The 15,541-nt window shown below is 36.9% G+C and overlaps 2 protein-coding genes across 4 annotated transcripts in view; both read left to right on the top strand.

Moving 5' to 3' along the window:
• LOC137017834 (dedicator of cytokinesis protein 7-like) overlaps positions 1–11,885 on the top strand; it is a 68,937-nt gene extending 57,052 nt beyond the window's left edge. For all 3 annotated transcript variants that reach the window (XM_067382526.1, XM_067382527.1, XM_067382528.1), the window contains 8 exons: positions 2,430–2,444; positions 2,899–3,024; positions 5,522–5,611; positions 6,379–6,615; positions 6,695–6,838; positions 6,926–7,032; positions 7,720–7,893; positions 10,595–11,885. In XM_067382526.1, coding sequence (XP_067238627.1) covers positions 2,430–2,444; positions 2,899–3,024; positions 5,522–5,611; positions 6,379–6,615; positions 6,695–6,838; positions 6,926–7,032; positions 7,720–7,893; positions 10,595–10,637 — 936 coding nt within the window. In that variant the 3' untranslated portion in view covers positions 10,638–11,885. The remainder of the gene's footprint in view (positions 1–2,429; positions 2,445–2,898; positions 3,025–5,521; positions 5,612–6,378; positions 6,616–6,694; positions 6,839–6,925; positions 7,033–7,719; positions 7,894–10,594) is intronic.
• A 3,273-nt stretch (positions 11,886–15,158) lies between these two features.
• The window catches only part of kank2 (KN motif and ankyrin repeat domains 2), a 30,287-nt gene continuing 29,904 nt past the window's right edge, over positions 15,159–15,541 (top strand). Inside the window, exon 1 of the mRNA XM_067382529.1 lies at positions 15,159–15,218. The gene's annotated coding sequence lies outside the window, so the exon portion shown is untranslated. The remainder of the gene's footprint in view (positions 15,219–15,541) is intronic.

Genomic DNA, 15,541 nt, shown 5'->3' on the forward strand with positions numbered 1-15,541 from the left:
TTCACCAGATCTATCCAGTAACAGTTACAGTCATATTTGATTGCGTTCAGTACTTGCTCTGCAGTAAATCGCTGAGCCATTTCATGTTTTTCTTATTATTTTGTTTTCTGTCTGAGTGAGTCGTCACTTCAGCATTGTGTATCAGACATTGCCACCTTGTGGAATAAATGTGAATTGCATTTATACCGTCATCTAAGATTCAATTATTGTTGTGCAGAAAAAATATACGTACACTCATACACACCAATTTTTACAAAAAATGAATACAAAAATAGGCATTCTTTTATAATTTTATGATTTTTTTCTTGTTATATTCTTAATAATGAATTGATTGAGGAATACCAAGAAGGTTGATGTCTAACTTTAAAAAATGAACAAGGAGGAGGGTAGTGAATGACGTCCCGGGTCACTAAAGACCCGAGGTATGCATTTAAGGGTTAAAACAGTACTAAACTGCAGTGGAAAAGCAAACTGAAAGTAAAGCGAGCCATGCAGAGCCAAGTTGAGTTGTACCACACAGTGGAAAAGCGCCATTAGACATCCTATATAAAAAGAGTCTCTTCACTCTTATACTGAAACCATCACAGTCTGTTAGTACCTTGATATCCAAAGGCAGCTTATTCCACTCCTTTGCACCAGAATATTTAAAGGACTTTTGACCATACAATGTCTTACACCTACATAGATTAACATCCATAATACTCTGTTTGGTAAAATGCCCGTGTCGAGAAAAATAAGAGTTAAAATATTCTGGAGCTCTATTAATCATTTTATGTACCATTTTTAATTTACTAATCACTTTAAAATACTAATCTTCTTAAAATTGGTAACCTACCAAGCTGCTGAAAGTTTACCATCAACATACTGGATAAATCAGTCATCCATGAACAACACACATACTCAGAATAACATTGAACTAGGCCTGTGGCAAGTGCCTTTAAGCTTTCTCCATCTAAAAAACTAGCACATCTAGCTATAAATTTGATTCTAGCATTAACTTTTCCAAAAACTTTCCAAGCCATACTTATACCACCACTTAAATTATTGTCCAGGACACAACCCAGATAATTCTACCGATGCTCTATTAGCTAGTACATATCCATCAACTTTGAGTGCCAAATCATCTACCTTGTGTAAATTAAATTTAGACCCAAAAAGAATACCTAGATGTAATAAAAGCTTATTTTCAGACAGCCAATCTTTCACCTTAAAAAGCTCCTCACCTAACTTTTCTTGAATTCTATTAGTCTCCTTCTCAGAAACGAAAAAAGCGTCATCATTGGCGTATAAAAACATATTGCACTCACACACAGATCTTGGATGTCATTTATATATAATAAAATCAAAAGAGGTAATAAATAATACTCAATTAATTAGTATTATTTATTAGTAATACATTTTTTTTTTTAGATTATGTGAACAAATTTCTCAATAATTGCTCACTGAGTAATCCTTGAGCTGATGCATTATGTAATTTTAATTCAATTAATCAAATTATCCACATGATATCCTGATCTTATCAGAAACTTGAATTGCTCAGATGGTGGGAAAATTCTATTAATTATGAAAATGAAAAATGTAAACATACCTGCATAACATTCTAAACTGTAAAATGACCTTAAAAACTACTAGTTTACAGTTCAGATAATAAATAATTGTATAAAAATAAGATGTATAAAATGATAAAACTCACATTTTAGCCTAATAGATGATTATGTATGCTTTATATAATTAGTCTGAACAAAAACACCAGATAATGATTCATGCAAATTAGGTAGGTAGTGCTTAAGAAAAAGCAGAAATACAGCCCTGGATATGAATCACATGAATAGCCAAATTCAATATCAGAATGATGAATTTTGTCAAAAATGAAGTTTCTGCAGATATGATTGAATTAAAGGGTTAGTTGATCCAAAAATTAATTTCTGTCATTAATTTGTTTTCTGTCCCATTTGGGATTGGAATGACATGAGGGTGAGTAATTAAGATATTTTTGATGAAATCCAAGAGGTTTTTTTTATCCCCCAATGAAAGCAACACTTAGTATTTGCACGTGCGTCAGGGGATACAAAACCTCTTGGACTTCATCAAAAATATTTGTGTTCTGAAGATGACATGAGCGTGAGTAATTAATGACAGAATTTTCATTTTTGGGTCAACTAACCCTTTAATAATCTAATTAAAATATATGATCCCATATGTAAAATCTGGAATACAGTAATTTATCATACTTTATCATTATCATATCAAACTAACAATTGTAAGTGACCGCTTTTAAGTCTTTGGGCCAAGATCTGGACCACAAACATTTGATTGCTGAGCTCTTGTGTAAAGCTCTCTGTTATTGTAATGTGTGTGGTTTAGCTGTTTGATTGATGTCTTCTCTGTCTCGTCGGTGATGATGTGTCTCCTGCTGTGTCTGCACACAGAGCTCAGGATGGGAGGTAAGGCTGATCGATCACACTGTGCTCCTGTATTTGTCAGTACCATATGTTGCAGTTTATGTTTGAAGGAATTTTCTCCTCCACAGAAACTAACTGTCTCTGGTCTTTATCTCTTTTTATTTCTCCATCCATCTCCCCCTGTGTGGTCTGGATGTTTTCCTGGTGAGTGAACATGAACTTGGTTACCCAACATAAAATTCAAGCCATTCCATCCCACTGTTAGGTTCACCATCTCTGACACACTTATGTAAGGCCATTTCACAAGAATGGCACAAGTCAGCGCTGTCCTAGGGCACAAGTGTACGCTTTTAGATCCAGACTCCATACCATCAGTGTTGTGTCCTTAGGCATGATGTGTCTGAAGCAAATTAAAGTGATGTTATTTAGGCTTTTATGTGACACGCAATGCTCTTCTCTCTCTCTATTGTTCCTGTCCTCAATGTTCAGGTCATAGAGGATGTTTGGCACCTACTTCCGTGTGGGCTTCTACGGGTGCCGCTTTGGAGATCTGGATGAGCAGGAGTTTGTCTATAAAGAGCCTTCTATCACCAAACTGGCTGAGATCTCACATAGACTGGAGGTTTGTGTCTGGTCTAGAGGAATGATAATAGCTGTTGTCTTTGTTGATGATAATAACAACAATATTTTTATTTTATTATTTGTAATTAATTCTTAATATTTACTAATATTAGTAGTAATGTAAGTAAGGGATAATCACGGGCTAGCTGTACATTAAAAGGTTTTAATGCACAAGGTGGAGGCAAAGAACCGCCTGACATGAAGCTAGTGGATTATCCCGCTTATACCATGGTCATTTGCCAGCATTGACAATTTAAAGCTGTTACTGATGTTTGCAGCATAATATTTGACCGGAATGGTAAAAATTATGGTTAATTTCGTTAGGGCTGCAAGATTAATCAGACGATTAGAAAAAAAAAAATTGAAATCGTGCTTAAACGAATTGACTTTTTTATTGACTTGCGATTATCAAATCGCAAAGCTGTGATTTTTTTTTTTTTTTTTTTTTTTATGCGCAACTTGTCAGTGAACTATGGCTCCAAATGCTATTCCATCTGAAAGCACTGTGAGTTTGAATTGCTTATAATGTGCATTTGAAAAAGCAACATGCGTCAAACATCTTTCCAGACATGAGAAGCATTTATTAACATCTTGTCCAACAAAACACAACAGTAATAAAATGTTTTTACTCCAAACTCACTTCATAACGACCGTTGAGCATCCTTCTGTGAGATGATGTGGCTTCTTACACAGAATAAGGCAGTCGTGTGTTTATTAGTCATGTTTAATCAGTCAAGCATTTCAATCTTCTGTTTATTCAGCTACAGCCATAGTATGGGATTTCCTGGAATGACACGTGTTCTACTTCGGCAGCAGGGCATATTTGGAGTTTCTGTGTGAGAACGCCCTCTGGCTTTCAGATGGAGAAGCTTTTTTTATACTGATCACAGAGCCGTACAGCTCCGACAAGCTGCGCATAAAATAACCACAGCCTTTGCCAAATTGCTAAATTTCTTCATATATGACTCATTAGATCTAGCACTCTGTCTGATTTAAATCATACAGAGATAAAGTAGTGCGGTGAGATTGCATTCATTTGAATGAATGAATTATAGCATGTATTTAAATATCGAGAGAGAAATGAAAGATGCGTATCTGCGTCTGTTCAGCATCTCTCTCTACTAACGAAGCAGTGAGTTTAATTACTTCAGAAACAGCGATGTTACCCGCGGAGTTATGTTTATGTGTGTGCTTCAATGAAAACAGCACATTAATATAGAACGGTGATTTAACTCCCTTTGCATTAAACTGTTATATTACTGGAAGCCAATCATAATTGAGTATTCAGACAGACCATGGTGTAATAATTTATTCATTTTTAATTATAATACTTCATAATAAATTATAATTATAAACATTATTATTTTTTTTTTACATGGAAAAAAAGTTGAGCAGTTTTATTTTATTTGTTTTATATAATTTCTAAAAATGATAAAGAAAAAAAACACTGTTTACAATTTATATTAATTTTATGAGAAATTATTTGTAGTCTGAGGGGGCAAATCTTAGGTCAGGAGCAGGACCGTGGTCCACCAATTAGTTTACCTTGTTGTCCTGGGGTTTATTCAAGATTGCAGGTTCAGCGAACTTTGAGTTAAAACTTGAACTCTGAGTTGACTCACTCTGAAATGGGAAACTGAGTTTTCAGTTTCAGAACAAATCGGAATTGAAAAGATCAAATTCCATGTGGTTTGTACTGTTCACACTGTCATGGGGAAAACTGATATGAGTCACATGTGGGCAAAAAAAGATCAGATTTGGGCCACATTTACCTGCAGTGTGAACATAGCCTTGTATAATTTTCTTATATAGAAAATGCATCTTGATTTAAAGGGTTAGTTTAAAATCAAAAATGAAAATTCTGTCATTAATTACTCACCCTCATTTCGTTCCACACCTGTAAGACCTTCGTTCTTTTTCGGAACACAAATTAAGATATTTTAGTTGAAATGCGATGGCTCCGTGAGGCCTGCATAGGGAGCAAGGAAATTTCCTCTCTCAACATCCATTAATGTACTAAAAACATATTTAAATCAGTTCATGTGAGTACAGTGGTTCAATATTAATATTATAAAGCGACAAGAATATTTTTGGTGTGTCAAATAAAACAAAATAATGACTTATATAGTGATGGCCGATTTCAAAATACTGCTTAAGGAAGCATCGGAGCATAATGAATCAGCGTGTTGAATCATGATTCGGATTGCTTGGGATCACGGGACTTTTGGCGCTCCGAACAGCAGATTTGAAAAGTAACCCTGGGTTTACCGAAGAAAACCTGCTCCTGACCAAGTTAGCTTCACAGAGTAAGTTACTATGGTAACTTACCAAGAGGTTTAGTTTTCTTTTATTGGAACCGAAAATCTTGAGTTTCCCTTTTCTGGGGTTAACAAACTCTGAGTTTCCAACAAACCTGCTTTCTGGAATACACCCCTGTGCATCTTAAATGATGCTTTTAATATGATTATTTGTAAGGAAAATATTGATTTTCTTTGTAGGAATTTTACTCTGAACGATTTGGTGACGACGTGGTGGCGATCATCAAAGACTCCAACCCTGTTGACAAGACCAAACTGGACCCCAATAAGGTTAGAAATGAATGCTAGTCCAGGACTGAATGCCTTTTAAATATATATAAATATATATATATATATATATATATATATATATATATATATATATATATATATATATATATATATATATATATATAATATATATATATATATATAATTAGTGTTGTCAAAAGTACCGACTTCGGTACCTATCGGTACTGAAATTTTAAAAACGTGACGCTTTGAGCGCTGTTGAGCGGATTCATAAACATCTCTGATTGGCCATTGTGTTGACGCGCTCATCGGATATGCCTGTGATTGGCTACAATGATCAACGCGTGGGAGCGTTTGAAAGCACACGGAAGTGTTTGAATTTGAAAGCGTTTTTGAAAGTGGGAGCGCGAGCGATTGAAAGCAGGCGTCTAACAGTGGACCGATCCGCGATAGACGCCTGCTTTCAAACGCTCCCGTGTGTATCTGTGTAAGCGCTTAGTGAAAAGATTAATTGATGACTATTTACAACGTTTTTACAGCATTGATCATTGAAGCCAATCACAGACATATCCGATGAGCCGTGAAAACAACGGCCAATCAGAGATGTTTACGAATCCACTCAACAGCGCTCAAAGCGTCACGTTTTTAAAATTTCAGTACCGACTAGGTACCGAAGTTGGTACTTTTGACAACACTAATATATATATATATAAGAGAGAGAGGGAGAGAGAGGTCTTTTTGACCACTATAACTGCAGTTTTGTACATATGGTCTCCATATTGAACAGTGCTGTTTATGTTACCCAGGCATTCCTTCAGATCACATATGTGGAGCCTTTCTTTGACACTTACGAGCTGAAGGAGCGCATCACATACTTTGACAAGAACTATAACCTGCGCACATTCATGTACTGTACACCGTTCACCCTGGACGGTCGGGCCCACGGCGACCTGCATGAGCAGTACAAACGCAAGACCATCCTCACTACCTCCCACGCCTTCCCCTACATCAAGACCCGCATCAATGTCATCCACAAAGAGGAGGTGTGGGACGCTTTTCTTTTACAGATTTGTAAACCGCTACAAGACAGACTTTTTTAACTACATTTCCTTCTTGCTATAGATCATTCTGATGCCGATGGAGGTGGCGATTGAGGATATGCAGAAGAAAACACAGGAACTGGCCTTCGCCACCCATCAGGACCCTGCAGACCCAAAGATGCTCCAGATGGTGCTTCAGGGTAGTGTTGGCACCACTGTTAATCAGGTAACCTTTAGAATAGATAGACTTTGTTGTTGTTTTCCAGTACTTCATCTTGTTTGTGGATGTGAACCTGTACATGTTGTCACACAGGGTCCACTGGAGGTGGCTCAGGTCTTCCTGTCTGAAATTCCTGAGGACCCCAAACTCTTCCGCCATCACAATAAACTCCGCCTCTGCTTCAAAGACTTCACTAAAAGGTGGAGTGACATTTTTTTACACTTTCTTGCACACAAGCTACTCACTTTTTTTTGCAATATTGGATACTTTTAGATAGTGATTCGTTTCTTAATGCGTCATTTAAAAATCCTGCCAATGCAACCGCATCAGCCTTCATATATGATTTAAAAAAATCATAATTCATTTATATTTAGCATTTGAAATTAATGACCAGCAAAAGTAATTTGAAGGAGAGTACAATATTTAAAAAAAATGTGTACACATTTAAATAAATAAGTTTACAACCAACTTGTGACATAAGGCAGTAGTTTTTTTTCACTTTCTTTGTCTCTTCAGGAACTTTTTTATATGATATAAACCTCTTTTTCCTGATTAAGATACATCTTAAGGAGACGTATTTTGAAAATTTTGAAGATTTGAAAATTTTTATGCTGTCAACCCAAAGTTTCACACTCCTAGTTATATTTAGCCTTAGACTGTGTCCAAGACCATAAACTATTTCCAACATGCTAAAGCTGACAATTACCATCCTAAACCACAAATCGCATGGTATCTTACCAAGACTCTGAATGAATACTGTACAGAATCATTCAGTGTTTGAAATTAATACTAAAATATACTTTTCTGAATTTCATTAAATTAGTCAGTCCAGTTCTTGGACTGACAGGTCTTGTTTAACCAACTAACTTGCAGTATTTTTGACTCAGGTGTGAGGATGCTCTGAGGAAGAACAAGTCTCTGATCGGTCCAGATCAGAAGGAATACCACAGAGAGATGGAGCGGAACTACACTAAACTGAGAGAAGCTCTGTTTCCCCTTATCAACCGGAAAATCCCTCAGCTCTATAGACCACTGCCTCTGCCAACCACACCAACACAGAGGTAACGCCACACTCCTCACTCACCCAAACACCAGCCCCTCGAGTGTGTACACTCATTTGTGACATTTTGTGGTTTTATCTGAAATCGATGATAGAAGAAGAAGAAGAATAACCTGTTCTATCAATAATAGAACGGGTCATCGCAGCCTGGTTGCTTGTAAACCAAACCCATCAAACTAATTAAAAATCTGTGCACCCTGTCTCAGTATAGCATACTATAATGTGTACATTATGAGACTGTCTTAGCCATAAACAGCATTCAGTAAATACTAATAATATTAATAATTAATATTAAATAATAACATTATTATTAATAACATTTTTAATAAATTACATGTATCATAATTATTAATATTTGTAGTTGAATAGTAGTTAAAATAACAAAAATAATGTTAAATTTTGCATTAAACGTAAGTTGTGATAGTATTTTCTTCCCTATTGTGATGTATATCCGAGTGAAACAGCTTCAGGACTTTATTTTGTCCGTAATTGGATCGTAGGAAATTGGGCACCGCTAACTATATGGAGGCAGATCTGAATGTCAATTTGCTGTCAGTTGTGGAGGATATTTATTTTCACCCTCAAATTATGTAATGACAATAATGTAAATATGAACATAAATAATAAAAGTATTAACATAATGAAATTAAAATAACATAATACAAATATTGTATAATAATATCAAATAAAGCAAAAGCACTTTTGTGCTTGTTCACTTTTTGTTGAGAATGTACTAATATACAGTTGTATCTACATTCATTAAATTAATATTAATGTGTATAATAAGTAAATAAATAATAATAAATATAGCTGCGATCAGCAATTATTGGGGTTCAAGTACTTTGGGGCCTATAAGCAAATGCGTAAAGAGGTAAAAAGGATCAGTTACTGCCAATACAGGCTGTTTACCATAGGAAATTTGTGGTTTATAAAGCTTTTTAACGGTTATCGAAGTTGAGCCAAAAACCTCAGACTAGTTCACCAGAGTTGGTTTTTGAAATAATCTCCAATATTTAACAAACAATTGGATGGACAGCAGGATTCCTAGAGGCAAAGTTGCTCAGATTGAGGAGTTCTACCTTGTGGTACGATGATGTGCGAATACACAATCCTTTATGCACGTGAAAATGACAGTGACCGATTTCTTTTGAATTTCTCACAGGCCTCTAGGGCTGTGAGTCAAACAGCCCCAGCGAGTTTCATTCCGATTGGCCTCTGTTAACCTTGTCTGATAGCTGCCCAAACTTCAGTGGCTGATGGCGGACATGTTTTTTGAGATACGTCAAAAACACATGACATAGACAGTCATGGACGAAGACACATGCCAATTTTCAAGTCAGTCGGACTAAAAGTGAAGTAGTTATAGCCATTTTCATGTTTTTTTTTCCTGTTAAAGCGCCACCAAGTGGCCAGTCACCGCTTCCTTTTTCACGCAACCACCGAATGAGCTCTTGCATAGGTGTGCTGAGTTCGGTGAAAATATCTCATTCTGTCCATTTTTTGACAATTATTGACAAACAGACTTCAGAGAATCTTGCTGCACTGGTTTGGTTCTCAAAAATAGATTTTTCAAAAAATCTAACAATTCCAATGATCTAAGACACTTGAGCCTAGGCCGTAACAATTTAGGAGTTATCCATTTTGTACTTTTGACTGCTGTAGCGCCCCCATCAGGCCGATCGGGGTGTAGCTCCAACTTGACTCAAAATACCTGTCTGGAAGTTTTTTAGTATGCCTAATTAGACCATGATTAGCTGGTTCAGGTGTGTTTAATTGGGGTTGGAGTTAAACTCTGCAGTACACTGACCCTCCAGGACTGAGTTTGGACACCCCTTTTGTAGAAAGTGTGAGTACTACCAGCCCTCAAACTTTCAAGTCTCTACGGCTACATCTACACCAATCCGGATATATTTGAAAACTGAGTTTTCGTCTAAAAGTTGCTCATCCACACTGAAACATATGAAAACGCTTACATCCCCCTACTGCGCATGAGTAAAGCTTCGACCTGTGTCATTTCCGCTAGGCGTTTATTTACTTTCCGGCTCTTTGAAACTTTTCGGCAATGTCGAGGAAAGGCACTGAGTTTTTTAAATGGACCGACAGTGAGGTGGAGTTGTTGCTGCGAGTAACACAGGAGTATAAAGTGGCCAAAGCAAGCGAGAATGTAGACTGGGAGACGTGTCTTGGCTGAATTGGTCATATGACTGCATCACATGACAAAAAATGCGTCATCGTATTCAAAAGCCTCCGTTTTCGATATATATGACGCGAAGACAGCGTTTTCAAATTTATCCGTTTTGGAGAGCGTTTTCCAAAACCTACATTTTCGTTGACTTGAAACGCCATCTCAGTGTGGACGGAAGGCCAAAACGGAGAGAAAAATATACGTTGTCAAACGAAAATGTATTCGTGTGGACATGGCCTACGACTTACGATTTGGTCTGCCTGATCACTTTTTAGCGAGAATCCTCATCCTTGGAAATTTTAACAATTACAATAGAGTTTCAGTGCTACATGCTTGAACCCCTAATAAAATAACAGTAAATAATATATAGTATAATAAATTAAAATAAAAGCAGTTCTGTTAAGTGTCTTTTGGTTGTCCTCATCCAAACCATGTTCACTAACTATCAGCTCCATGACCCCGAGTCACCAGAGGGGATTTGTTCAAATCATGGATCTGTTCTTGCTCATCTTTACAGGAATTCTCTCAGTCGATCCAGTTTTCGGCGGGTGGAGTGCTGAGGTGTGGCGGAGCTGAGCGCGGGTGGATGTAAAGCCAGACATGAACTGCCGCTCCATCATTTAACCCCCCCAACCACACACTAACACACACTGCACATTCCTCTCTCAGGCACAAGCCCTCCTGAGCCAGCCTCTCTCTTCTGTTTACTCTGAGAGGTTATCTGATGTAAACAGAGTCATTATGATCTTCATGGGCACCGCAGCATAACTGCTCAAAGTAGCCATCAGTAGAGAAAAATTAGCTTCTTGCTCAACTTTGGCGGTAATTTTAGGTTCCAGCCAGCACACGGCATTCAGATGCTCCTCTGCACTTCCTACTTTTGTTTGTTTGTGCTGTCTTTCTTGTCTCGTGCGCTTGTGTGAGTGTGAGCAAGAGCGCAACGATACAAGCTACAGTCCTTCCAGGCATTTGTGAGTGTGTGTGTGTGAATGTGTTGCCACATAAAACCTTGTAGTGCTGTCTGATTTATCTGCTTGCACTCAGTGGATTAAAGCGTTTGTGAAAGCTGTCTTTTCTAAGACTAACCACTGACAGGCTGAGCCCAGAGACTAGCTCACTCGGAGAAGACACACTCAGTCCGTCACAACATTTGCGCAAACTGTTTTTAAAACTAATTCTGCTGTTGGCTCAAGCACTGATGTTGATAAGCAAAGAAAAGCTGGATTTGTTTCAAGACTATATAGTGGAGATCCTTGGATGCGTGTCCCTTTAGGTAACTGAAGAAGAGGAGGGAAGCATAAGACATTAATATAGTCATTAACTGTGGAAAAGTTCCACAGCGCACTAACAAAAGAGCACACTAACGTTCTGCACTGACTGCTATGAATTTTGACTGCCACTGCTGCACCGAATCCTACTTTCAGACACGAAGGCATTTCAATGTTCATGTTATTGTAAATGCACATTAATGTAATGTATACTGACCACGTCATGCACAAGTATGTAAACTGGAAAAAGGAGAATGATTTAGATGTTTCCATTTTGCAAAGATACTGGATGAAATGGTTTTTGAATGTAGATATTGTTCTGAACTAGCAATACTTTCACTTTTCTACTATAGTTGGACTGCTGTAATATCTATCTTGCACTATTTTAATGTTTGTGTGACCTCTACTGCCTGTCTCGACACTATACTGTGCAAATTGCTGATCTAAATACTGTATTTTTAATTACCAAAATGTTTTTTTATTTATTTGTATGCTTGCATTTTTTTCTTTTTCAAGTTTACTTTTTATATTAAAAGAAATTTCTCCTAATTTTATAGCAGTTTTTTTATATTTTAGACACACTAACACAGATATAGACACACACATTAAATGTAAATAATAAATCAGGGGCATTTCCTCTGAGGAGGCAAAGGAGGCAGTGCTTCCTCAAAAAATAAGGATGAGAAAATAATCCATATTACAAAAATAAAACAATGCAAATATTTAAAAAAATAATAAAAAGTGTACAAGTCACTCGTTTTTCTAAAGGAACACTGTCCAACAGCGACACCCAAAGGTGAAGTTACAGCGGGAGTCCGCATCTCTAGTGCCTCCCTTTAGCTCCATAGAAATAAAGCAGAACCCCTAAATGTGCGGTGAGTTTTGTGGGGGTAATGGAGAATGAATGGGGGAAAGTCACGTGAGAGGAGGCAGTGCCTCCATCATGCTATGATTGGATATGATCGGTTATGATTGGATATGATTGGTTTGTGCGATAAATCCCGCCTCTTGATAAATCTGACTGAATGAACAAAATGGTGCCGTCAATGGGAAGACTAATTAAAAAGTAAATAAACACCTCACCCACTTAGATATCACCATTTTATGTCACGTCAAATGATGACTGCTAGGGTTTTAGCGAGCAATCAGCTTGGTGAAATTAAAGATACATCTTCATGTCTGTGACAGTATTTACTGATCATGTAGTCTCGCGTAGCCAGAGCTTCAGACTGACGGCAGAAGGTCTGGACTCTATCGCTGCTTTCATTGGCCAAGGACCACCCAAGAGGACATTTGACTGACATGTAACGCAACCAATCACAGTTCGTTTTGTTCCGTGTCATGTTTAGGGGCGTGAAGATGTAAAGTTGATGTCCGTACAATAACTGTCCGGCTTGCATCTAATAATTATTCATTCAAGAACGTTGTGCAAGTTTACTGCAACAATGGAGCCGCAAACTTTACAGACTTTTGAAAATCTGTAGAGTTTAGTTGATCCTGGTTAGCGCTCAGTGTCACAGTTGTAAACATGATGACGGCGTTCTTCTTCCACAAGGGGGTTTGGCATCACGGCATTTGTTTCCAGGCGAACCGTTTGAGAACATGACACACACATGTCTCCCGGACATCCTGTAGAATTCAACCAACCAGATGATGACTTTGAAACTCCCGAAGTGTTTCCAGATAAGTGTGCCATATGCATCAGACGTTCAACCAACTGTCGGTGGCTTCCGAGGCTGAGACTAACCGAACATGACTGATGATCCGAATAAGTTGACTATTAAAAGGAACAGCTGAAAATCAATACACAAATAAAATATATTGTTTAACCCTCCATGGTATGGTGTTGCCTCCAGCAACATAGTCTATTTTAGTTTTTTTTTTTAATAAAATGAGACTTTTAAAAAATAAATTAAAAATTAATGAAAATGTTTATTGATATTGTTATAGTGTCCAATTTTAAGCAGGAAAAAACTTTTTTTTCCTCATTGATATCATATATTGTACCGTAGAGAGTTAAATTGTTGCTTTAGTTATTATCTTGGAATAAATGTAAAAATGCTTAAAGGGTTAGTTCACCCAAAAAAGAAAATTCTGTCATTAATTACTCACCCTCATGCCGTTCCACACCCATAAGACCTTTGTTAATCTTCAGAACACAAATTAAGATATTTTTGATGAAATCCGATGGCTCAGTGAGGCCTCCATAGGGAGCAATGACATTTCCTTTCTCAAGATCCATAAAGGTACTAAAAACATATTTAAATCAGTTCATGTGAGTACAGTGGTTCAATATTAATATTATAAAGTGGTGAGAATATTTTTGGTGCGGCAAAAAAACAAAATAACGACTTATTTAGTGATGGCCGTTTTCAAAACACTGCTTCATGAAGATTCGGAGCACAAATGAATCAGTGTATTGAATCATGATACAGATCGCATGTCAAACGGCCAACGGCTGAAATCACGTGACTTTGGCGCTCCAAACAGCTGATTCGATACACTGATTCATGTATGCTCCGAAGCTTCCTGAAGCAGTGTTTTGAAATCAGCCATCACTAAATAAGTCGTTATTTTTTTTTTTTTTTTGGTGCACCAAAAATATTCTCATCGCTTTATAATATTAATATTGAGCCACTGTACTCACATGAACTGATTTAAATATGTTTTTAGTACCTTTTATGGATCTTGAGAGAGGAAATGTCATTGCTCCCTATAGAGGCCTCACAGAGCCATCGGATTTCAACTAAAATATCTTAATTTGTGTTCTGAAGATGAACGAAGGTCTTACGGGTGTGGAACGACATGAGGGTGAGTAATTAATGACAGAAGTTTCATTTTTGGGTGAACTAACCCTTGAACTGGATGAGATTTGCTTGGTTTTAATAAACAGAACATTAATTACATTGTTAATGTAAAAATACAAAATAGAATGTTTTCTTTTTTCTTTATTGATATAATGTAAAGTAATGTACATTTAATGAGGAAAATGTGACAACGTTAAAAGTAACGGGCATGAATATACATTTGATTTATAAAAAATTAAAAATAAATAAAAACAGGTCATTGTTTGCCTCCTCAGAACACCACTGTATGTGTATTACATTCTAAATAAATATGAATCATATTATTTACGATATATTTAGTATCTATATATAGTAAATATATTCTAAATAATATTTTAAAATATCAATTCACATATTAAAATAGATAGCGGAAGATCGTTTTTTGATGCTTGAATGTTCGAAGCCTCTTTTCTTTTCACGCGCAGCTCTTAATCTCATCACAGCTTGATTGTCTGCTGCTCAAAACGCCCTCCATGTGTTCAGCGTGTGTCCTTGACATGTAACGAGACAAGGAAAAAACGCGCCTGTCCATCTGCGACCTTATAACTAAAATTAATATTGCCTTGATCTCTTCACAGCCCATATGGACGATGAATGTGTTCGTCATGTATAGCGGCACATATGACGTAAGGTCATTATGCCGTCATGCCCCCATCAGCTCGGTATACCGTTATCAAATTACAAATTGCAATATACTGCGATTCGGTATAACCACACTAAACATGAATTCAATATTGGACAATGATTTTCAATATGTTTTCCTAAGTCTATTGTATTTGATAATTATGAGCAGCAGTCCTGTTGTTTTTAGTGGTACTGACCCAATTTGCTTTATATTGCGAGGATTTTTTGAAGTGAAAAATAAAAAGAGCAAATATTTGAGGAAGATAATGCGATTAAAGGAGAGTGGATGCATGTGTTGGCTCTTTAAGAGCAGAGGGAGGGGTTCGCTTCATGGTTTGGCTGCGGTGTTTTTGTCTCTGTCAGTGAGACTGCTGGCCTTATCGACTGAGGGGACTGGAAGGGGGTAGGTGACAATACACACATGCTATCTGCTCAACCTTGAGCTTTTTATGGGGAAAAATCATATGCACTTATGCGGTATACGTGTACATTGTCATTTTCCATTTGCTTTCATGGTTGTGATGCTTGAGTCTTTGTTCTGCTCGATTTTACTTTGAGTTTCAAAGTAACGGTTCATGATGGGGATTCACATTCACCTTTTAAAACGGACTTATTGCTATTATATGAATTATTAATGATGCGTTCATTAAAAAAAAGCAATGCTCTTTTTTACTGGTTGATATTATTAGGCTATTATTATAGGCATATGGAAATTAGAGTGCATCT

This window comes from Chanodichthys erythropterus, chromosome 3 (assembly GCF_024489055.1).
Source record: "Chanodichthys erythropterus isolate Z2021 chromosome 3, ASM2448905v1, whole genome shotgun sequence".
Classification (NCBI taxonomy): domain Eukaryota; kingdom Metazoa; phylum Chordata; class Actinopteri; order Cypriniformes; family Xenocyprididae; genus Chanodichthys; species Chanodichthys erythropterus.